Here is a 22,434-nt window from a genome sequence, read left to right on the forward strand (position 1 = left end):
ATTCCTTCCCCTTTTCCCCTTGTCAGGCCGCTCCGCAATAGCTCGCTTTGTTTGGTACCTTGGGGGTTGCTCTTTTTTCCTTCTGACAGGCTTGCCTCCCTTGGAGGTCTGTTTTTGTTGAGTAATTATTTAGTAGTACGCTTGGGGATCCTAGGAGCTTGCGGAAAAAGCTCTGATAGCTTCCTGTCCTGGACGGTCTGTCGGCGATGTGTGCCAAGCTGGGGATTTCTTGTGTGTGAAGCGTTTGTTGAACACATGCTTAACGGTTCAGAATAGGGTTGGGGTTTTTGTTGTTGTTTTTCCCCTCTCCCGGCCAGTAGAAATTAAAATTCCTCTTTATTTGGCAAAATGAAATCAACCCTTCAGCTGCATAAAACGTGCCCGAAGGCATCAGAGGGGGGCGATGATTAGCCGGAGAAGTGGGGTGTTCCCATGAGACGTTAATTTTTTTGGTCCCATGAGTGGAAGGGAAATTTGAATTGGCATTCACGTCCCTTGGCGTTCTGCCTTCACCTTCTGCAGGGAGCTCCAGGCTCCAACAGCTCGCTGCCGCTGCGGGGAGCCTGGGTTTGGTGCAGCCCAGCCACTTGAATTCCCCTCGGCTTTGGATCCTCTGATCAGCATGTGCAGCTGCACAGGGAAGCGTTTGAAGCAAGCCAGTTTTAATTTAGGGGTGGGGTTTAATGCAAAAAAATGGAAACTTTCCTGCTCAGTATACTAGGGCGAGCGTTGTTTTTCCCAGAGTGCTAGAAAGCCCAGCCTTTCGTGTGCAGCTTCAGCCTGTTCTTTGTAGGCGCTTGATATTAATGGTAAATGAAAATATTCCTTAATGTTTATATGATCTTTTCACTCTCTCTCAATTCAGACTTCCCAGCTGAAAATTCCGTTTTCCTTGGTACGATTCCGTCCCCGTTTAGGATAAGGTGCTTGTGTGGAGCCGTGCAAGCGTGTTTTCCCCGCTGCTCCTGTAGGTCTGGGCTTTTGGAACGTGTGTGGGTGGCCATCGCCCCTTTGAGCGCCCAACCCGCGCGAGAGCCACGAGGCTTCCGGCGCTGGGAGTCTGCTGTCGCTTTTCTCATCCCTCGGTTATTAGGAGCTAGGGAGAAAAGACAAGTGCTCTTTGGACCCTCACTTAGCGTCCTGAGAGTTCAGTGGCAGCCGATGCTTCCTTGAGCAGGCAGTCGGGAACGCAGAGAGCAGAGATGCATTAACGACATGGCGACGGGGAGGAGCGACGAGCCAAACCTCCGGGCTTAGCGTGGCTCTTTGGCAAAGGTTACTGCCTTTTAATTTCACTACAGCTGTGTGTGTCCGTACGAGGAATGTTCAAATCCTGTGCCATCTCCCCTCTCGTTATCTGGAAGTCTTCCCAAGGCTCTGGTCTCCGCTGTCTACTGCAGAGTCATCTCTGGTTCTTCTAAAACCTTTGTCTGGGGCGACCCGCAGTGACTGCAGCATCCGGAGGTGCGTGGCTGCTTACTCACGGCACGCCGCTGTGGTATTTTCAGCACTGCCTCTCCTTTCTCAGTGCACTCTGAGGTTTGTTGTTGCTGCCCGGCAGTGTTCGTTGAACTTCTACGGTGACGCTCTGGCCCCTCCAGCCGCTGGTTCTTCCACTCCAGTACAGAAATGAATAAAACACCAGCAGTTCAGGTTCCCCCTCCGGGTGTGCAGCTGCAGCGTTGCTTCCTCTGCCTCTTGCCGCTCGCAGCCCGTTTCAGGGCAGGAGCCCGCGAACGCCACGCAGGAGGGGGAACGGGCGCGTTCAGCTCCGGTTTGGGGGTTGCAGGATGGGTGTCACCAGCGTTTCCCACTCCTGTCTGCACGCTGGCCTCGAGTACCATGGGGTGACACTGGTACCGTGGGAGGGGGCATTGCCCGCGGGGGTGGGACGCACACACGAGCTGGAGTCATTGACGGTTGGACCGGTGAGCGAAGGGGCCGTGCCAGAGCAGCGCCGGGTCGGGACGGGCAGCAGCGGCACGGCGGGTGGACGCTGGCCAGGTCCAGGGGGGCCCAGCCGCCTGGGGGTGCCGCAGCGGGAGAGGGAGCCCAGGCCGGCCGGCCGGCGTTGGCCGCGGTGGGGATGCGGGCGCTGGGATGTGGCTGCTTCCAGGGAGTTTCCATGGAAACGGCAGCGCCGGTGCTGCAGTCTGACTGCGGTGGGCGATGCAGAGGTTGCTCATCCCGTAGATCAGCACCTTCCTCTGCCAGCCTAGCAGAGGTGTGAGGTGCGCAGCGGAGGCGGCTCCTATCTTTTATTTATGAGACGCTTCTGCAGCGTTTACCGTCGGGGTGGGAATATTAAACCCGGGCGGAATTGCAGCTGGGAGAGGAGGGGGGCAGGCAGCCCCTGCGGCTGTGAGCTGCTCGTGGACCCACCAGACATCCAGAAACGGAGCAGAGGCTGTAACTTGGCCGAACCCGCAGTGGTCACCTGCATCTCTGATGCACATAAGCCAGGATCACGCAATCTGGTTCCTCCACGCTCACGTTCATGGCACTCACTGTGCTGTCCACCTGTGCGCACCGATAACCCAGGCAACAAGGGAGGAATCCTGAATTTGGGGGAGGCGGGTTTGCTCGAGCACTGGGGTTTAGGCCGGTGCTGGCACCTGACGTCCTGCCGTAACGGCCAGGCTCCGTAACGGGGTGCTTCGTCCGTCCTCTGTTGGGATGATGAGGTGGGAGCAGCTCGTAACAGCCGGCACCCCCAGAGTTTAGCGACCCGGCTGAACCGTCGGCAGATGTTCCTGGTGGCCGCCCGCGTGCAGGAGGTTTGCTCTCTGAGAAGTGGAAGGACCTGTCTGCTGAGCTTGGACCTGTCAGGGCTGTGGGCCGGGGGCTGTGGATGCCCCCCTCGGGGAGCTTTCCTGGGCTGAGGTGGAGAGTAGAGGGAGCAGAGCTGCAGCCGGTCGGTTTGGGAACGTTTCTGGGTGGTCTCTTGTACATCTGCCTCGTGCGTGCTCAGATTCCTGACCGCATACGGACCGGAATGGAAACCTTTTATTTTGCTGCGTGACGTAAATGGTCTCTGGACTGTATTTCTGTTGATACGCACATTAGATTCTCATTTGGAATCCAGCTGATTAGGTGTGGTCGTACGGACCGCTCGACTGCCGTGCGTTTCCGACAGAGAGCGTGCTCTGGAGGTGGCTGTCAGTTCTCTGACTTGCAGTAATTTAGCTCAAGACAAGCAGCGTGGCCTGACCTAGTTCTGACGCGTGTGTCTGCGTGTTTGGCTTCCTCGGACTGTGCCAGCGGGTCCAATAAGGGAGTCCCTGTTCCTCCAAGCCCGTACCCCATTGTCCCACCGTTTCCTGGTGTATGCAGAGCTGTGCGGTCTCTGCTTCACGCCCACGTCCCTAAGAACACGCGTAAAGGGTCCTTTCGCTGTGCCTCGGCACTTGCTGGGCTGCAGAGACTCTTGGTATGCGGGCCAGGCCGGAGGCGTCCTTTGGGCCAAAGCTCATGGTTCTGTTTCTGTGTTTTCTTTACAGATTCCCTGGACGCCGCCAAAGCCAGCAAACTGGTGAGTGCCGAGCCCGTGACTCTGCGGGCTGCTGAAACAAATCCCCTTTGCAGCGTGTGGTTAGTGGAAGAGGCTGGCTTGCACATGCCACTCTTGCTTTTCCTTCATTAACTTTTATCACCTCTCTAAAAGCTCCATTTTTTCAGCCCTGCAGGAAAAGCGCCTGGAGACACACACACACACAAAACACACAGAAAGGACAGAGTTTTGCCAGCCGGTCTCTTATTTAGTCCTTTTCAGTTCTGTGCTCTATAATAAAAATACCCGTGGTAAAGTGCGTTTCTTCTGAAACCCATGGGAAACAAGGCCGTATAAAAAGTAATTTTCCACTAATGACCAGAAACCAGTAAGTTACTGCAGAATAACCCCCCAGCACAGTTTCCTGTATTGCACATTTTATCTAAGTTCAATCAATATTGCAACGTTCACGCCCTGCGTGCCTCTTGGCTGTGTTCCTTTAAATAACGACCCTTACATCCTGCAGGAAGGGTGTACTGCTCCGGGTATGTGAAATTAGCTTTCTCTGGCTTATACGTACGGCTTACAGAGAAACGGTGTATGCTTCTGGTATCTTTATCCAGGAATCTCAATGGCTCTTGAGGCATAAATGGGTACATGTTGTATCCAGAGGTGATGGGTATTTCCCAAGTAACAGCAAATTGGAGCAGGTACCTATCCTCAAATACTTCTGACCCCCAGACAAGCACAATTAAATAAGTACTTAAGGTCGAAACCACAAAAGTGGCCGTGCATGTACGTAGATACTGAGGAGCCTGTGGTGGTGCCGGGCGACAGAGTGAGTTCGCTTTGTGCGTGCTTTGGGATAGAAGCCGGATGTTTCTCGGGGACAGGCCGGTCCATCTTGCGCGTAGGCAGCTGCGGGAAACAAACCAGCTTATCCGGAGATAAGGGGCTCCTCCACGTTGCCCTCTTGTCTGCGTGACACCTGCGTTCTGCATCAGGGCAGCTCGCGAGCCCGGTCTCGTGCTTTGAAGTTTCAGCTCGTTACCAGGAGCGGGAAGACGTTTCCCCACCTCGATGCAGAGCCACGCGCTGGGTCCTGGTCAGCCCGTGCCGCGTCGGGGGGGGTCTGCCCGCAGCTGGAGGTGGGCGATGGACCAGCACCTTGAGGGGCTCCGGGGGCTACCCGGGCTCAGATGGCCGGGAGGTTGTGCCTTGTCGAGCTGACTGCCAGAGTAGAGGGCGGAGAAGAAACCCCCCATCTCGTATCACAGGGATTTGGAGGATTTTGCAGGGATTGCCTTTTTCTGCTGAGTGGGGCGTGACTTACCTACCAGCGTGTCTGCTCTCAGTGGCCTTTTCCGTTGCAGAGCCCCTGGCACCAGTGGCATCTTTCCCCTTGTGTTCTCTGCCTGCGGTGCATAACATTTAGTCTCCTGGTTTAATTACACACTGGAATTAAAACGCGAGTTGCTAGGTGAAGCTGAACAGTTTCACCGGACCAGACTGCCCTTCCTCAAAATAAAGGCTGCAAAAGGGAGTCGTGAAGCGTTGGAAGAAAAATTTTAAAATTGTTTCATTTGCAATGAAAGATAATATTTATGAAATGAAAAAAATCTTAGCATTCATGAAATCAGGATGCCAAAGCAGTAATTGTTCTTTAAATTCTTTATGCTGCTCACATCCTGAGAAGGTTGCAGGGAAGGAGATGAACCAAAAGGGTTTGCACCCAGCACGTTTAAGAAACCCCAGATTAAATACCTAATGGTACCTTCAGTCTGTAAGCATCACTTTTTTTTTTTTTTTTTCTGCATAAGAAATTGAGAATTTGGTGCTGGCCACTGTTGGAAGCAAAACGTTTTGGTAGACGGAGCTCAGGGCTGCTCTGGGCTGGGGATGCTGCTGCTTGACGTGCTGCTGCGCTGCGGGGCATTCGGTCTGGCTTGTCATTACGGAAATGCTAGAGTTCAAAATTAACATCCTGCCTCCTTTCAAATACTGCCCATGGCGTGGCGGGCTCCCGAAGGTCGCTGGAGTGACGCCGCTGTGATGGGCGTACGCAGATTTGTCTCCCGCCTTGCGCGTTAGAGACGGGCGAATTCGGGCTTTGCTGTTTGCCTGCCTGGATGACACAGCTCCTCCCTGGAGCTGCTGCGTAGAAACATGGAAATTAGGTGCCGGAAAAATGCTCTGAGCCGCTTGCCCAGTGTTTCAGCCCAAACGGGTATCTCTGTTGAGCATGCGGCTCGCAGGCTGGCTGCCTGCGGAGCGCGGGGCCCGCAGGGCGGGTTGGGGTTAGTCCTGCAGGGTACGTGCTGACACCGCGAAGGGTCCCGGTTTCCTGCGTGCAAGCCTGATCAAACGCGGAGGAGCCTGGCTTGGAGCCAGCCTAAAGCACCCTGCGGGAGGGAACAAAAGCAACTGCTGCCTCTTGAGGCGCTGCCGGTGCCTCCGAGAGGCAGAGGGCCTCGTTCCTTCCCGAGGGGCTGCAGGGGTGGGGGGCGAACCAACACCCCTCGTGCAAAGCCCGAGCTCTAGGGCCAGCGTTGTCCAGCATCGCTTCTTGTCCAGACCTATTAAAGGGTGCTGAGGTTATTTGCTGGAGGTGATGCTGAAATGGTTTGTAGTCCAAGCAGCGAGAGTCTGGGGAGGTTAGCGTGAGGAACTGCGGGGGGAATCCTGTCTTGTGGTGGGCGAAGCCCTCTGTGTGCAGGCTGCGGCGTTAGCGGAGCCTGAGCGCTCGGGAGTGGAGAACTTCACGGCAGCGTGGCAGCAGCCCGTCCCTTCCCCAGAGGGGCCACCTCCTGCCCCTCGAAAACCGTCCAAGGTCCCCAGACCCCGAGGTGGCTGCAGGAGAACGCTGCAGTTGGTTGCGGTCCTCTCGATCCTTTTTTCTTTATCCGTACGTGTCCTGGCTTCACTGTACGGTGACCATTGTCACAGTCTGTCTAAGGAAGAGCTGCTATTTTCTGAGAGTAAGACCTCTGCCGTGCGGTATTTTGGGCGATTCCCATCCTGAATGCCTACTTAACACTGCTGCAAAAGGTGTGTTTTCTGTGCTACCGCATCGTGTTCTCTGAAACCAGAAAACCAGCCGAGAACTCTTGATTCCCGAGACGCCCCGGGAGGCCAGCTCTGCAGCCGCAGCCGGGTGGGAGGCTGCGGGCACCGCTGCCTGCAGCGTGGGAGCTCGGCTCTCTGGAGGCTGCCGCGGCTCACGGGCGGGCTGCCGTGTTCTGGGTGCAAATCCCACAGAAAGGGGAGTGCCTCTCATTTCGCTGGCCCTTCCCTAGCCGCTGTTGGCTGACGTGCCGCTCGCTCCTGTTCCCACTTCTGCTCAGGAGGGCAGGGTATCAAGCTGGGGGCCTTCGAGGCAGGACTTGTCGGCTCTGCGTGTGCAGCTTCTGAGAGAGGTGTCTGCGAAAAACGAGGAAAGTGGGAATGGGCTTTGCTGGGAGCTGGGCTGGCTGGAGAGCAGATGAGGCTCTGAGGGAGTCCCATGGATATGAGAATGATCAATGCTTTGCAAGGAGGTGTCGAGGTACCACCGGATCGGCCTGGGTTCTCCTGCTCTCCTAGCGTTGCCCCACAGCCCACCTACGCTAGGGCGAATCGCTGCCCCAAGCACCCGGGAGCCCGTCCCTTCCCGGGTGCTACCGGCAGGTCTCGAAGCAGGCGCGGGGAGCACACCCCAGCCCCGAGCGCCGCGCTGCTTCGCGACCATCACCCCTGGTGCCTTCTCCCCCTTCCTCCCGCATCCTGGGAGACCCTGGCATTGAAACCCCGACTCCTTCACGGCTGGACCCGAGAGGCTGTTACCTCTGCGCCACCGGGCTGTGGCATCGGGGCTTCGGAAAATGGGGAAAAGAGCTGCTTTCCCGTGGGTGGAGGGGACCCTGGGTGGCAAGAAACTGGAGAAAATTTCCAGCACGCTTTGGATAAAATGCGATTTCTTCCCAGCACGATTGCATAAACTCCCTGCCGCCACGAAAAATCATCCTTAGGGCAGCAGCTGATGCAGGGCTTTGCCTTGGTGTGATCAAGAATCGCATTTTAAAAGCAAAACATCATGTTACTGTAAGTCGTGAGCAGTCTTTGTGACCTGAGGCGTGGCGGAAGTGCACCCACAAGAAATGTGGAAAAAAAAAATAGTTGGGTACAGCAGCTTCTTCCCTTCGCAGTGCCTGATCCAAGGCGGGTCAGCGTGGGAAGCGAGCGGTATTTGTGAGAGTGGGATTTGGGGTGGGAGCTCTCCTCCCCAGGGATTCCAGTTTCGGTCAGCCAAGCACGTTGGTTAACTCTTCTTTGCAAGTGCTCACGGCTACCGTTGAGCAAATGTATTTTCCTTTGCATATGTCCTGGCACCTCAAAAGGTTTTGTGCTGGGGGAGTGGAAGGTGGGTCAATGACACTGGAGTAAAGCTTGTAAATAGGAGGGCTGAAAACAAGCTCTGTTGTCTGCTTTCCTCTCTTAAGCCATCTTGCATTTGTTTAAAGTTACCTGAACGTATTTTCCTTTCTGACTGTAGGTATTTTTGCAGCCCAGTGACTTCACTGGGACACGTTCTCTTCCGTGAATAGCTAGCTCTGAAACTTGCCATGGTTGAACAGAAAGGAGATCTCTTCTTATCACCGCTGTCGATGTGATGTGAGCTCTAACTTTGTACCTTTTTATTCCCTCTTCATGCAGCGTGGAGTGAAACCTAAAAAGGTGGTGCTTTTTTGACAATTAATCTGTGTCTTGCCGAGTCTGCTGGCCGCATGAAAGGCCCTCCAGTGCATCCCAGTTCATTGTCACTCATTGCTGCTGTGCCTCCATCCTACCGTTGCATGTCTGCTCATTGCATGTGCTCCCCTTTGCCAGCCCCCGGCTTGCTCAGAGGACGGGAGGTAAATGCCGCAAAAGCGAATGCTTCCGAGCCAGACCACAGCGTGGGGAACGAGTTTGCCTTGCGGTACCGCTGCCCTGCCGCTGCTCGAGGAGGCACGGAGGCTGGCGGCCCGGCTTTCTGCTTTGTGCTCAGTCGGGAGATTTTCTGCTGTTCCAGTTAACCACAGTCGGGTTTTCAAGTCAGCGCCGGGTGCCGGTTACCGTGTTACCCGCGGGCTGTGCCCAGCGTCGCTCCCGGCACGTCTGCGCAGGGTTTTTACATCAGCTGACTGTAAGTCTTGGACACCAGAGAGCCAGCAGACACATTGCTGCTTCCACCTGAAGGATGGCCTGGCACACCTCAGCCTGGCTTTCACCGCTTTCTGCCTTCTCTTTCCCTTAACTAACGTGTTAATACAGTGTATGTTCCCCGGCCTGTGGGTGTTGGGAGTGCCAGCTACATGCCAAGGGCTTTATGTGCTGTGGGAAGCGTAAGCTGTGCTCTCTCGCGCTTACTGTCTGATGTGGAAACATTTAAAACTCTCTCTCTGTTTCGGTAACCCGGTGTGTTATCACGGGGCCGTTCCGCGGCCCGTTATTGACCCATATAGAGCGGTTCTCTATCAATACAAGGTAACGCTACATAAGGGATTTCTCGTGAGCAGTTTTAATCTGTAGCTGAGCAGTGGTAAAACAAGGAGCCGCTGCAGCAAAAGAACACACCCCAAGAGTTTGGAAAAAGAGAAACACGCTTTGGTGACTTGGAGGCAAGTCGCTGTTTTGCTTACATGAGGTACTTGTCCTCTCCTTGGGCTACAGCTTCCCATGCTTCTCCCAAGGTGAGAACACCCCGCAGCCGGCTCGTTCATTCCCCTTACCAAAGCCAGAAATCTGTTATATCGCTTACCACCCAAATGAACTAAAACTACAAAGGTCTTGGCAAAGAATCAGGATTTCCTGGAGGCTGTTTGGGGAATGTTTTTTTGCCATGGAAATCTTGCCAAGAGAAAAGCAAATCCGGCCACTCGAGACTCGGAACAGGCACAGTACGAGCACTAGGGAGAAAGCGATGTGGTACCTGCTGAGTCCCTGGCGTACGCGATGCCGGTCGGGGGTATCTTCGACGCATCTTCTGTTTCCAGCCGCTTTCTTTGCCGTTTTTGGGTGGAGAGATGATCCAAACAGCAGCATTTGTCCACGGAAGGTCCACAGGCGAGGAGCGGTGCAGAAGCGTAAGGAGAAGCTGCCGAGCCACGGTAGAGGGATGGCGGGGAACAGTATCACCGGGTGCCCCTCTCTCCTGACCCCCTCCGCGCTCCCCTCGTCCGCAGCCTCTGCACGCCTCCGAGGCCGTACGGGCGCGCGTGCACGCGTCTGCCCCGCGTCTCGGTCCTGCGAGCTCTCGCGGCTGCTGTTCTGCGTGCAGCTCTGACTTGCGCCCAGCCGTTTGTTCTGGCTCTGTTACGCTGATGGGAAGAACTCCTAGTTTTGAGTGTGGCGTTTCTTTACTCTCCCGGCCCCGTTCCCCGCGGTTTCCAGGCGGTTAGGTTGGTTGCAGGTTGCCGTGCGTACGCTGCCATCTGCTCAGAGCTTTAGCTGTGCGTGGCTTTTAAGAGCAGGGGTTGTCTGATGATGGCTGTCCCGAGAACCCGTCCGGACTGGCGACGGGCGGAGACGGGCTCAGACAAGTGTGTCACAACTCTTCTCGGAGGGAGAAGCCGGTGCCACGTTCTCACTGATGTCACCTCAGAATTTAACTTTTTTGGCCTTTAATAAACTCTCTTCCTCCTCCTTTACAGCTCTTGACCTTGCACAAACGTGTGAAAATTGCAGTCCAGTTGGTATGATCACAAAATAACTGACATGATTAGCAGATAAATCCTCATTCATGAGATTAAGGTAGCTCTTTGCATGTTAAATATAGACTTTAAGCATATTAAAAGTTGCTGCTTGCTGCTTTTTTGTGCCAGACGGTCCATATCCTCCCAGCTCTTGTCCCCCTCCGTTTGCCTTGGGTTTGCTACTCTCCTGGAGCTGGTCGGGAGCGGGGCCTCTTGCCGTTGAGGTCGCGGCTGCTCTGGCCTTTGCTGTTGGTCGCAGGGAGCGTGCCGTTGGCAGGGGCGGCAGCCGCGCTGGAGGGACGCCGGCCGTGCCGTCTCTGGGGCCGCACGAAGCCGGGAGGTCCTTCCCGTCAGCAGCGGCGCGGGGCGTCGGGGTGTCCTCGTTCCTCGCGCGGGCATCCGCCACGCGTGCCTTGCTCGGGCTCTCTGCGGGGTGCCGGGGGCTGCTCGGGAGCTGGTGGTCCGGGCTGTCCCCTGGCACGCAGGGAGCTGCTGGCCGGTCTCGGGAGGGGTTGCCGGCCCCTGCCTGGGCCAGGCTGCTGGTACGCTGGGTGGGGTGGGAAGAACACCAAAGGTCTGTTTAAAAAGCAGTAAGAGGGTGTTTCTCTCCTAATGCTTGGAGTGAAATGGGTTCTGTGCTCCTTTAACTCCTCTGTGCTACCTGGGTCGTCGTTTCTCCGACCCCGCGGTCAGCAAACCCGTCTCCTCTCTTGAAGTGCCCGGGATTACACTGGGTCGCCCAGTGTCACCTTCCAGCGAGACAGAGGGGCCGGGTCCGCTGCCCGGGGCTGTGGTGGGAGCTGCCTCCCCGGGCTGCGCGCGGGCGCAGGGGGGACTTCGTCACCCCGTGAGTGACGAAGCTGTGCCGCTCGCGCCCCAGGATGCTGGGGCTGGTGAGGCCTTTCAGGGGTGCAGAGAAAGGCTGGACAGGTTCTCCAGAGTTCGATCTTGAGAAATACAAAGCGCACACGAGTTATATTTGGCTCGAGGAGTCCCTGAGCTGCGGGTCTTTGGAGCCTGGGAGAGCGGCCGGAGCGGAGAGTTCCTCGGGTCTCCTTCCCGGGCATCCCGCTCTGCCCTGCAGCCGTACCTGCACGCCCGCGGTCCTGGTGCGGGCTGCCAGCCTCGGCCCGCGTGCGGCGGCTCCGGCCGGCTGCTTTTTGTGCCGGGGCTGCCAGCTCAGCACCGGCATCCTGCGGCTGTGGGGTGGGAGCGGGGGTCCGGAGGCCCCTTCAGCTGGTCCGTGTTAACGCACGGCTGGTGGGATGACGGTGGAGAGCCGGCTTCCTTCTACCCGAAACACGCCGCTGGATTCCCCGTTTCGTGGCTGTGAGCTCTGCCTCGCTGGCGGGGACGTGGCGGGTAGGATGCCAGTGTCTGAACACGCTCTGCCTTACCGGCGGGTCGCGTCTGGCCCGTCTGCTTTACCGGGCCTAGTCCCACCTTGTCTGTCTGATGCAGCTGTGCCAGCTGCCTGGCTCGGCACCGGCACAGTTTGGGCGGTTGCTCCCCGGGTGCTGGTCCCAGTGGGCAGCATCGTCCCGCCCCGATGGTGCGGCGGTGGTTGAGTTGTGCAGAGCTCCGGCTCCGCAGACGCGTCTGCAGCTCGCAGGTGAAACGGGCTCCTCTGCGGTGCCCGGCTGTATCTGGAGACCCTCAGAGACTCCGAGCACGGAGGGTCCCAGGTCAGCCGAAGCAGGGAGTGAGCTCTTATGAGCCAGCAGTGTGCCCAGGCGGCCAAGAAGGCCAATGGCATCCTGGCCTGTATCAAAAATAGCGTGGCCAGCAGGACTAGGGAAGTGATTGTGCCCCTGTACTCGGCACTGGTGAGGCCGCACCTCGAATGCTGTGTTCAGTTTTGGGCCCCCCACTACAAGAGGGATATTGAGGTACTGGAGCGTGTGCAGAGAAGGGCAACGAAGCTGGTGAAGGGTCTGGAGCAGAAGTCTTATGAGGAGCGGCTGAGGGAGCTGGGACTGTTTAGCCTGGAGAAAAGGAGGCTGAGGGGAGACCTCATCGCTCTCTACAACTGCCTGAAAGGAGGGGGTAGAGAGGTGGGGTCGGTCTCTTCTCCCAGGTAACAAGTGATAGGACAAGAGGAAATGGCCTCCAGTTGTGCCAGGGGAGGTTTAGACTGGATATTAGGAAATTTTTCTTCACCGAGAGGGTTATCAAGCACTGGACCAGGCTGCCCAGGGAAGTGGTTGAGTCGCCATCCCTGGAGGTATTTAAAGGACGTTTGGATGAGGTGCTTAGGGACATGGTGTAGTGGTGGGCTGGGCAGTGTTAGGTTTATGGTTGGACTCGATGATCTTAAAGGTCTTTTCCAACCTATATGATTCTGTGATTCTGTGATTCTGTGATTAACTGGTGGCTGGTGGGAGGCTGGTCCCACAGACGGTTTGCTGGCTGCGTTTGCAGCAAGCTGCAAGCGTGAGTGACGGTGAGCCCTGCTCTGGAGTGGGAACGCGCGGCCGGCACCGTCCCCCTACGCCTGAGCTGTGTGACCTTGATGATAACTCTCTCTTCCAAGGGTGCTGTCTCTCACCACAGGTCACCTACCCTGTGACAGCACGAGCTAAAGCCAGTTTGATGCCTGGTGGTTTTTTTTTTTTTCCCCCCCTCTAATGGCTTGGCTTTGCCCCAGCTCCAGTAACATTCCCGTTCCTTGCATCATCCCAGCTGGCATTGCGTGTGCCGGAGCTGGATCTCCAGTGTTTTGTTTTGGGCTCTGTAAGGAGCATGGCTTCATCTCCCTCTCTGTCGAGCACTTGATCCGGCTCTGATCCTCTCGTGTCCTCCCGTTTGTCGTCGTGCCCGTCGTTAGCCTGGCTCCGTGCGGGGAGCAGATGGCCTCTTTCAGCCTGATGAGGGCACGGAGCGATCTGGTTCCAGATGGTTTCTTTTTAAAGAAGAGGGGCCAACCCAAGCCCTGCTAATCCTTTAAAGGAAAGAGTAATCTGATTATCTCACAGAACGTGCCTCACCTCTGAACTGCCGACAGCACGTCCTACAAAAGGGTCTAAACGGACCCGCGCACGGATCTCTACACGGCTGGTGTTCCTCTTGGCCGGCTGACAAACTGTCGTGGCAGGGCTTCGTGCCTCTGAGGGACGTCCACGGGAACCTGCGGCGAGGTCCGTGCGGCGGAGCGGCGGTTACGCTGCTGTTAGTCGAGGAAGGGCCAGCAGCCTCCGAGCTGTGAGCGCTGAGCTGAGCAGCATCTGGCGCCGCAAGCTGGCGGCACCACGTAAATGAGCCGGAGTTAACCCTGGCAGCGTCACGGGCTGCTCCTGCCGCGAACCGAGACAAGATTTGGCAATCTTCTTACCCGCGTTGGTGCTAAAAGCTCCTCGTTACTTTGCGTGGCTTTAAGATAAATAACCTCTCTTACATATCGCCGAACGAGTTTAAAGGACAGCTCTAACGCATCCGAAACCTGTTTTTTCCCTTGTGAAATGGCATTTTCTCATCTGCTGCTTCTGCGTAAGAGGGCAGCTCCGGAAGGTGTGTGGCCAGCCCCGTGTTGGTGTTTATCGAATCCTGGATGTGGAAAGAATTTATATATTCTAGATTTAGAAAACCGAGCTGTGCATTAGGAGAGGAGTTGGTTCATTAGAGCAGCTACTGCCCTGCCCCCTCGCTGCGACATCCTTAATTCTCTTAACTGAATGTTAAATCTGTGTAAGCTTTCATGTGACTCCTTCAGCAATATATATGGCACTTTGTTCGCTAAGGGGCTTACAGCCACGGATCAAGGTTGCTTTTGTCTGAGAATGCTTAATACGAATGTGGGCCTTTTGCCCGACGAGTTTGGGTAGCGGTTGGTTGAGGTTGCGCAGTGGAGGAAAGCCTCCGTCCTCCGGGCCGAGCCGGGGCTGGAGAGAGTTCTGCTGGAGCTTCGAATGCCTGCAGACGACTTAAAAGCCGCCTCTGTTATCAAATCAGCTCTTGATCCGAAACAGACTTCACTGTGACACGCTCAAACTAATGAAACTCGGGGGTTCTTCGTTAACGTATGCTGTTAGTGCTTTTAAAAATGCCACTGGGAAACCCTTCCCCTGCTAGCAGCGCCAGCCTGTCTACAGCCGGCGAAGAGCTGCGGGGGCAGAGGGGATGCTGGTGGGGTCCCGAGCCCAGCTCTCGAAGGTGTCCAGATTTGTTTGCTGCCTTTTACTGTCCGCAGGGGCTCTGCCTAAGGGTCGTAGCCAGGTACAAGGAAACAAAAAGCAGTTGGGTTTGGATACCGGTGTGTTTGTCTTATCCCCAGAATTGTTTCTGCGGCCGCGGTACCATCCTGTCTGACAATTCAGTCCTTTGTGGACCGACGGGCTGGCTCTGCGGACCTCGAATAAGCTCTTTCTCTGCTAGCCCTGAAGAATCATCGTCAAAGCTGAGGAGGAGGGAGCTGGCTGGCAATGGGGCTGGTGAGCCGCCCTGGTACTGACGGGCTGGGCGTCTCATTTGGCCTCCAGGCTGGTGGTTACCAGGAAGGTGTGACCCAACTCAGCAGAGCAGCCAGCCCAAGCGTGGAAGTGGTCGGAAAGCCATCGCAGATCCCCAAAACAGAGCTCTGAACATCCCTGAGGAACAGAATGAAACCCGTGGCGAGCAGATCCTTGCACAAGACTGTCATGGCGGCAAGCGTCTCGCAGGACGGTTTGCCAGGCTCGGGCGTACTCACCAGCGACAGGTTTGGCAACTGCAAGCTGGGAACGGAGCTGAGAGCGAAAACCCAAGTGCAAGGCAAGAGAGGGGTGACCGCAGCCAGATTGAGAGCGGGGAGTTGAGACCGATGCTCTCTGCCTCAGTGCCCCGAATTGGTGAGCGTCCGCAACTTCCCTGGACGCTCAAGGATTCATTATAGGAAAAACTGCGTGGCACAGGGAGACGGGAAGCACCGCTGGGACCGAGAACAGTCTGTGCTTGGGCTGGTGGTAAAGTGAGTGCTCGGGTACGGCGTGAGCGGGTGACCGTCCCGAGTAGGAGCTCTGCCCGTACACAGCTGACGGCTTCTGCCAGCTCAGTGCTTCGTGGCCTATTCGTTGCATTTTCTGATGTGGGCTGTGGTCAAAGCCTTGTAATGTTGAGCTCTGATTTTCTGAGGACAAATCCAGTTGGGCTCCGGGCTCGGTTTGTATTTGCCGACGTGGAAGTCGAGGCGGTGTGTGTCTGCGCGGAGTCGCTCTGCCTGGAGTCAGATGGTAAATGGCAGAGCCCACGTTGCCCTTGGGGAGCGGGGCTGTGCTGCGGGTGTGCAGAAAGCATAACAGGTCTTTAAACCCCCCTGGGGAAGCCTCGGCAAGCCTGCAGCAGCCGTTTCCTTTGGGGTCACCCAGTGCCATTCTCCTTTGAACAACAGAAAATTGTTAATTGCTTGAAAAGGAGTGATTTGAATCTAGGCTGATGTGAAAGTACCGTAAAAACTAGGTTAACTTGGTGCATATAGCTACCTGGATAAATTCTGTTCTTAATTAACTTTGCAAATGGGAACAGTGTCCCTTTGCCTATGAGGATGCATAATATCCCACCCCGTTACCTGGGAGGCAGCACTCGTAGCTCCTCTCCGCTGGACGTTCGCACCGGTCGCCCCGTGGAGACGGGGGGTTCCTCGCCGCCGGAGGGTTCCCCCCCTCGGACACGGCTGGCAAGCTCCTGGGCGGGGGGCTCCCCGCTGGCTCTGGGGCTCAGCGCTGCCTTTGCCGCAGCCCGCACCTCCTTCTCCCTGGCTTTTGGTTACCTCTTGTTTGGCACGGGCAGAAACGTCTTGGCTCCCGTCCCGGCGCGGGGCACGGTGCAGGTCTGAGCTGCCCGGAGCTGTACCTGCGGCGACGGCGAGGAGTGCTGCCGTGTCTGGGCTCCTGAAACCGCTTCTCTGGGTTAGCTCCTGGAATCTGCTGGTTTGTCTCGGCGCTTCAGCTCGACAGCTTGCCTCAGGACTTCCGGTTGGCTCTTGATCTGAATATTTTCCCATCTCTCAGCTCATTAGAACATTATCTGGCTTGTTTTAATAAATGGCTGTGGGACCAGAGGCATTTGCTTGAGGATGATCATTTGTTTTAGCCTGTCACGCACAGAAAGTACTAGAGGTCAGTGGTACCGCAGCTGGAAGCGACTCCATGCTGGAGGGGCCAGTCTTTCCTCAGTGTTTATCTTCTGTAGCTGTTTAAAATTTTTTATTTTTTTTTTTCCCTTTTACTTTAGGAACTCTCAAAGGTTGAGGCAGCCCCACGTGTTGGCCAGGAGCGCCTTTATATAAACTCACACCTACAATGCATCTAGAATACAGATGTCACGTACTTTTTGCACCCAACGTATCTTGCAAAGTTTGCCCGTTTTTGCTGTGCAGTTAAAACGGTAGAATTTTGTCCCTGCTCCCGGCAGGGAGAAGGCACATCTCCACACGGGGTTACCGTGGGCGCTCGCCTGGTTCCCCGGGAGAGCCTCGTGTCTGGCACAGCGATGGTTGGGAAGAGGCCTCAGCATGCAGGGGTTTGCCGTTAGCAGGGCCTGGGGCGAGTGTCAGGCAGGATTTTTGGCAACCGTCTTCTGCAGCAGAAGGGGTTGGAGGCTGCTGACCCCACTCTGGTTCTTCAGCACGGCCGGGAGATCCTACGTACCGACGGCACGGCCCGCCTTTAACCTGCGGTCCCCTTGCATCTGTGATCCTCTCTGCGGTACGAGAGGTGCTGCCTCGAGGGGCGATGCCAAGAAGGATGCCTCCAGGCTTGCCAGATACCCAGAAATTCTTGGTACGATTGAAGAGAGACAGTCTTAACTGCTCGGAGGCTGGTGAAAGCCCACCTGTGCTTTGGGGAGATAAAGTGGTGGGGAAGTAGCGGTAACTCGCACGTGAACCAAAGCTTGCGCGTGCTCGCTTCGGAACGGCCAGCGCAGCCGTTCACCCTCGCTCGGGGTGCTCTGCAGCAGCAAGCGAGACGGAGGGACCCTCACCCCCTGCCCAGCTGCGTCATCTGCAGGGGTCTGCTGGGGTCGTCCCCTGTCCCCTGCTGAAGTTCTGCCTCCTTCGCCGGCGCGTTCGGGCGAGGAGGGTGGCGGATGCTCTCGCAGCCTTCCAGGAGCCGGACGGCCACACCTAAACTGCACGAGAGAGGGGACAGCGGCCTTCGTCCTGAACAGAGGAGTCACCCGCGGGTACGGCAGACCGTGTGTGGTGGAGAAGATCTTGACTCTAACACGTGGGCAGCTCGGGTCCCAGGGCCCGTGGTTGTAGAGGGTCTGACGTCGGGTCGTAGATCAAGAGCGGATGCGTGACTGAAGACACCGGTGAGCGATATCAGCTGCTGGTAGAGAAAATGTTGGAGATAGCAGAATAAAATGACATACCTTGCTTCCTACATTGATTATCTTCCTCACTCTTTTGTGGGAAATCCACGTTTGCTCTGTAACTTAATCCAGTGGCATAATCTTTTATCCTGGGGGAAAATCTCACAAGCCGTGTTCGGCACCCAAGCACGTGCTGTTTGAGCTGCCAGTTTAGTGATAACTTAAGGCTCTGGAAGGACTTCACTGGTTACAGCCAAACCAAACCAAAAACCAGGACTTGGAGAGTCTTAGAGGAACTCAAGACCCAGACGGACCCCCCGCACCGCGGGAGCTGCTGGTCGTAACTAGCGGGGAGCTGGAGCGGGCCCCCACCACGACCAGTGTTGCTGCACCATTTATTTCCCTTTCGGATAGCGTTTCCCCGCGATGGAGGTGAACAGAACCAGAGTGCGTCTGGCCTCGGACAGCATTTCAACGCAGGGAATTCTCACCCTTTCTTTCAGCAGCCAAAATCCAGCAAGAAGGCGGCCTTCCCCCCTGAAGGTCCGTCCCCTGAGGCCCAAAGGCTTTCGGGCTGTGCTGGGGGTCTGGGGGGTTGGCGTGCAGCCCGCCTCCAGCCAGCACTAACCCGTTTTAACGTGTAATGAAATCCAGACTCTGCCGTCCTTCTTGGTCGGTCGATTGGAGCGTGTAACCTGAACTCGACGCGCTAAGTGCTTTTCCGTTACCCCAAGGACTTTGGGTCGAGCCCGATATTTTATAATGAGGAGGTGGGCTGGGCCGTGCGTGATTCGGCTCCTGGCCGCGCGGCGCGTGCGGTGCCGCTGCAGAGGGTCGCCGCGGTCGGTCTTCACGGCGGTTCGGAGCAGCAGGGCCGGTGCTGTCTCGGGCAAACAGATGATACCCAACTCCCAGGGTGGGTTTTTTGTGAACTGGCGTGAAATTTGTGCAGACTTTCAGCCACAGTCTGTATTTCTGTAGCACCATTGCAGCTCACTTGCTGTGACGCCGGAGGACCCGGGAGGGTGGATTTTGGAAAGCAGTGCCGTGGAGTCTGGATGTGCTGTTTTTACTGACAAGTATTGAAATTGCTTTCTGAGCAAAAATGCTGTGAGAGTTTTTAGCGCATCAAACGGAATAAAACCCCGATCTGCACGTTTCGGGTATGAGCCTTAGAGGGCAGGAAATTCCACATGTATAATTAACTACTGAATTTTGGGCTATCTGAAGCGTCCCTTGAGTCTTTTATGAAGTGTTCCTGATTTTTGACCATTGACTGGAGGGCAAGCGCAGAAAAATCGGAGGGGAGCCGTGGTCTGCTTGGCCCCTCTCCCCGCTCCCAAACCTCGTCCGCTCGGGACGCGGCTGCGGTGCCCGGAGCCCCGTGCTGCAGCCGCTCTCGTCAGCGCGTGCCTGCGCCCGGGGTGTCCTGTCCCCGCGGCCACTCCTGGCGGGCTGTCTCCAAACTGCCACGCCTCGCTGCTAAGAAATCTCCTCGTTCTCACCCTAATTACTCCTGGTCAGTTATTACCTGGGGTTCCTATGCCAAATTGCTCGTTAGCTTGTTTAAGCGCCTTCCCCTTTGCTCGTGTCCGCCCCTCGGATGTCATTACAACGCAGCTGGGCCTTCGCTTGGCCTTGGCTTTGCTACCGTGGGCAGGGTGGGTGTTTTTAATCTCTTGCAGAGTCGTCCTGGAGGCTGAGGGGACCCGCCAGCGCCGCTCTGCCGCTGCGGCGGGCCGAGCCGAGGGACGCTCTTCCTCCAGGCGCTGGCCGCGGCGGCTGCCGCCTTCACTCCCTCGCCCGGGTGCTGCCGGGGTCGGAGGCGCGGCGGGTCCCCGTGCCCGGGGACGCCTCGTGCAGGAGGTGGCTTTGGTGCCGTGGCTGGCGCCGGCGGGAGCTGCGGCCCGGGGGGGGTTCCTGCGGCAGCGGGGGACGCGGCTGTGCCCCGTGGATGGGCGCAGCGGTGAGGCCGAGGAGAAGGGGCGGCTGCCGTGCCCCCCCGGGCACCCCCCGGCCCCCCCCCCCGGAGCAGCGCGGGTCCGTTCCTGTCTGCTCAGCACCGGTGCCCGCTCCCACGGGAGCAGTCGGGCGCCGGGAGCGCGCTCCCACGTCTTAGGGGTGGCGGTTTTCTTTCTTGGCTCCTTCCGATGGACTCCAGCTTCTCTGTCCCAAATGCTGCTTTTTGCTCTGAAACTTCCCATCCTCAGTCTCTGGAGAAGATTAAGTTAATGGGCCCTGGGAGGGGCGGCTTTTGCTGTGTTAGAAGACTTTTAATGGTCTCATAAAACCACAGACTTTGATTTTTAGAATATATGTTTGCACACACGTATACACGTATATCTATACATACTTTAATGCTCTCAACTTTCAAAACCTCAGTCCAGGGAGAACATCTGTGCGAGGCACCACAGATGTTCATTTCCCTGATTCGGAAGCGATTCAGGAATCAAAACCCGCTGCAGATAATGGCTCTTGCGGTTGGGCGCGACTGCCCGCGGCACTGCCTCGAGTCCCCAGGAAATTTAACCTGCTGGTCCAAGTTGCCTTTAAAGACTTTTTCCAAGAGGTTGCAGGTATTGCAGTGAGCGTCCGTAACCAGTGGTGCTAAAAATACGCCTTGTGTGTAGATGCTTGTATGCGCACGTACTATTTAAGAAGGACGGTTGCCGCTGTGGGCCAGCCCGGGCCGGCCCGAGCTCCTCTCCCTCCTGGTGCCTCGGTGTGGAAGTATCGGAAACGCATGGAATTGGAATGGGAGTTGTCAGTAGTGGAAAGAAGGTCCACGTTCACGCACACATGGTGTAATATACAGAATTACAGATTGTGCGTACGTAAAAGGAAAGGGTAGCCCAAGGGCCGGGATCTCCAGCGTGCGGCGGGGTCAGGGCGTTGAGATCCGTGAAGTTTCCAGCGAGATCTTGCTCTAAATGTGACCGGTTGCTTTGGCATTGAAACCCCTGGGTTGCAGTTCTGCTGGAGCGCTGGGCCGGGGACGGAACGGGTGCCGAGCAGGAGTTCAGGGTTTGAGCTCGGCAGCGTAGCCGGGCTCAGACATGGCCGTCGGGCTGGCGTGCCGGGCGCTGTGCCGGGTGCTAGTGCTCGCCGGCGGGGGCTGTTTTCGGGCAGGGGTTCTCCGCGGCCGGTCCTGCTGCGGGGGTTTCGCTGGCGTCCTTGGCCGTGCAGGGGTGCATTGAGCTCCTCGAAAATAAATCCCCTCGTTGGCGGGAGGCGCGTGGCTGGGGCCGAGCTGGGCGGCTGCGAGGGTGGGAGTCGGGTTGGGCGGTGAACGGCAGCGCCGCAAGATGGAAGCGGCTCTGCGCAGACGTCCGTCCCTCTGTCCGGGCTCAGCTCCCTCCATCTGTCCGGGCTCAGGGGATTTGCTCGCGAGGTCTCGGGCCGGCGTGGCCGCGGTGGCGCGTAGGCGCGGGGCGGGCCGGGCTGCGGGCAGGAGAGGTCTGTGCGGCGCCGAGCGCGCGCGTGGATGCCGAGCGGAGGGCCGCAGCTGGCCGGACCCGCCGGCGAGGCGGCCGCGCCGGGGTGTTGCTAAGCTACTGAGGACCCCTCGCCCGAGAGGAGCATCGCCCGCCGCCCCGGCTCGGTGCAGCGTCCCCGGCGCGGGGAGGAGAGACCCACCGGCGGTGATGTAATGAGCCGCCGGGGCGGTGGTTGGAGACACCGGCGGGGAGAGGACGAGCGGCCGCGGCTCCGGCGGCTGGCATGGGCCCCCGCGGCCCCGGTGCGCCGCAGCCCCGCTGAGCAGCCGCGTCCGTAGCAGCCGGCGCTTCGGGAGAGGCATTTGCTGGATTACCGGGGCGGACGGCGAGCGGATAGAGGGAGGCTGCAGCCATTTGCAAGCGCTGCCGGGCAGCCCGTGCTCCCGAGACAGAGCCGCCGAGAGCCGCATTGTTGTGACCGAGTGTGCTAACATCTCTCTCTGCCTCCCCGTTTCCCTTTCTCTCTCTCTCTCCGTCTGTCTTTTCTGCAATGATGAGGCAGGCCCCAGCGACACGGAAGGTACAATCTGCTGCTGTATCCACGCCGTCATTGCTAACGCTGCTTCTGAATGTACCTTGTTTTGCTCTTTTTTTTTTTTTTTCTCCTTTTTTTGTACGTTAATGCTGCTGAGCTGTAACCGTGAGTTTGACTCGGTTTCAGGTGCCTGTGGACAGACGGGTGGGGGGAGGTTGCTGAATGAGAAAGCAGCATCATTTAATGTCTAGCGTTTCCTTTCAAGTTTCCGTTCAAGTCGTTTCTCCATTTCACCTGTCTGTGCCTGTGTTGCATGCAGCATCTCTGCAGCTCGGCTGGGCTCCGGCGGCTTCCCTGCTGCCGGAGGTGCCGGTGCTTGGCTTGTGGAAGTTGCATGTTAATATTAACGTTTTTCCTGCCTTAGCCATGCAAGCCGTGCCGTTGGGTTCTGCCTGCTTTTACCATTTCCAAATGTTTGTCGTATCTGGATTCCCTGTCAAGCTGACGTTTCTGCAGGTTACAGCACGGGCTCTGCCTTGTGCTCTGGTAGTGTCCTATATGTTTATTTTTAGAGTAACCAGGATATCACTGTTCAGCTTAAAGAGAAATCCTGAACATTTTTGCCCGATCTCAAAGAAGAAGTGAAAATAAAAATAACCAAAGGCACAAACGTGCAACTTCACTGGCCGTGCTGTGTCAGCGAGAAGACTTTGCCGTTTTATGAACGTACAGTAAATGCTCTTGATTTATGTATGTGGTTCCTTGAGCTCACCAGATACAGTGAAATACTTTGTTACGCGGTGACTGCTTCAAGAGCTCCTGTTTCATCCGCTTCCAAAGGAAAAGTTTTACGAATGCTGATTTTCCTCTGCCTCCAGCAAAGGGTGGAGCGGCGGGGCCAGCCCGGTGCTCAGCGCCCTGCCTGGCAGGGAGCTTTGCAGATCTGACAGCCGCTTGATTTAATCCTGCTTT

General features: G+C 56.8%; 1 protein-coding gene and 1 long non-coding RNA gene across 13 annotated transcripts in view; one reads left to right on the forward strand and one right to left on the reverse strand.

The window, feature by feature from the left end:
* LOC142408799 (uncharacterized) overlaps nucleotides 1-9,693 on the reverse strand; it is a 37,647-nt gene extending 27,954 nt beyond the window's left edge. For both annotated transcript variants that reach the window (XR_012775428.1, XR_012775427.1), the window contains exon 1: nucleotides 9,441-9,693. This is a non-coding gene — a long non-coding RNA (uncharacterized LOC142408799). The remainder of the gene's footprint in view (nucleotides 1-9,440) is intronic.
* Nucleotides 1-22,434, forward strand: part of DCTN1 (dynactin subunit 1) — a 63,824-nt gene that overhangs the window by 6,706 nt on the left and 34,684 nt on the right. For 8 of the 11 annotated variants that reach the window (XR_012775425.1, XR_012775426.1, XM_075499374.1 and 5 more), the window contains exon 3: nucleotides 3,501-3,532. Coding sequence is in view for 9 of the 11 variants with exons in the window: in XM_075499374.1 (XP_075355489.1) it covers nucleotides 3,501-3,532 (32 nt within the window). In the remaining 2 variants the exon portion in view is untranslated. Of the gene's footprint in view, nucleotides 1-3,500; nucleotides 3,533-20,966; nucleotides 21,508-22,434 lie in introns of those variants that run through there. The other 3 variants (XM_075499379.1, XM_075499380.1, XM_075499382.1) reach the window with 2 other exon arrangements.

Source organism: Mycteria americana, chromosome 4 (assembly GCF_035582795.1).
Source record: "Mycteria americana isolate JAX WOST 10 ecotype Jacksonville Zoo and Gardens chromosome 4, USCA_MyAme_1.0, whole genome shotgun sequence".
Lineage (NCBI taxonomy): Eukaryota > Metazoa > Chordata > Aves > Ciconiiformes > Ciconiidae > Mycteria > Mycteria americana.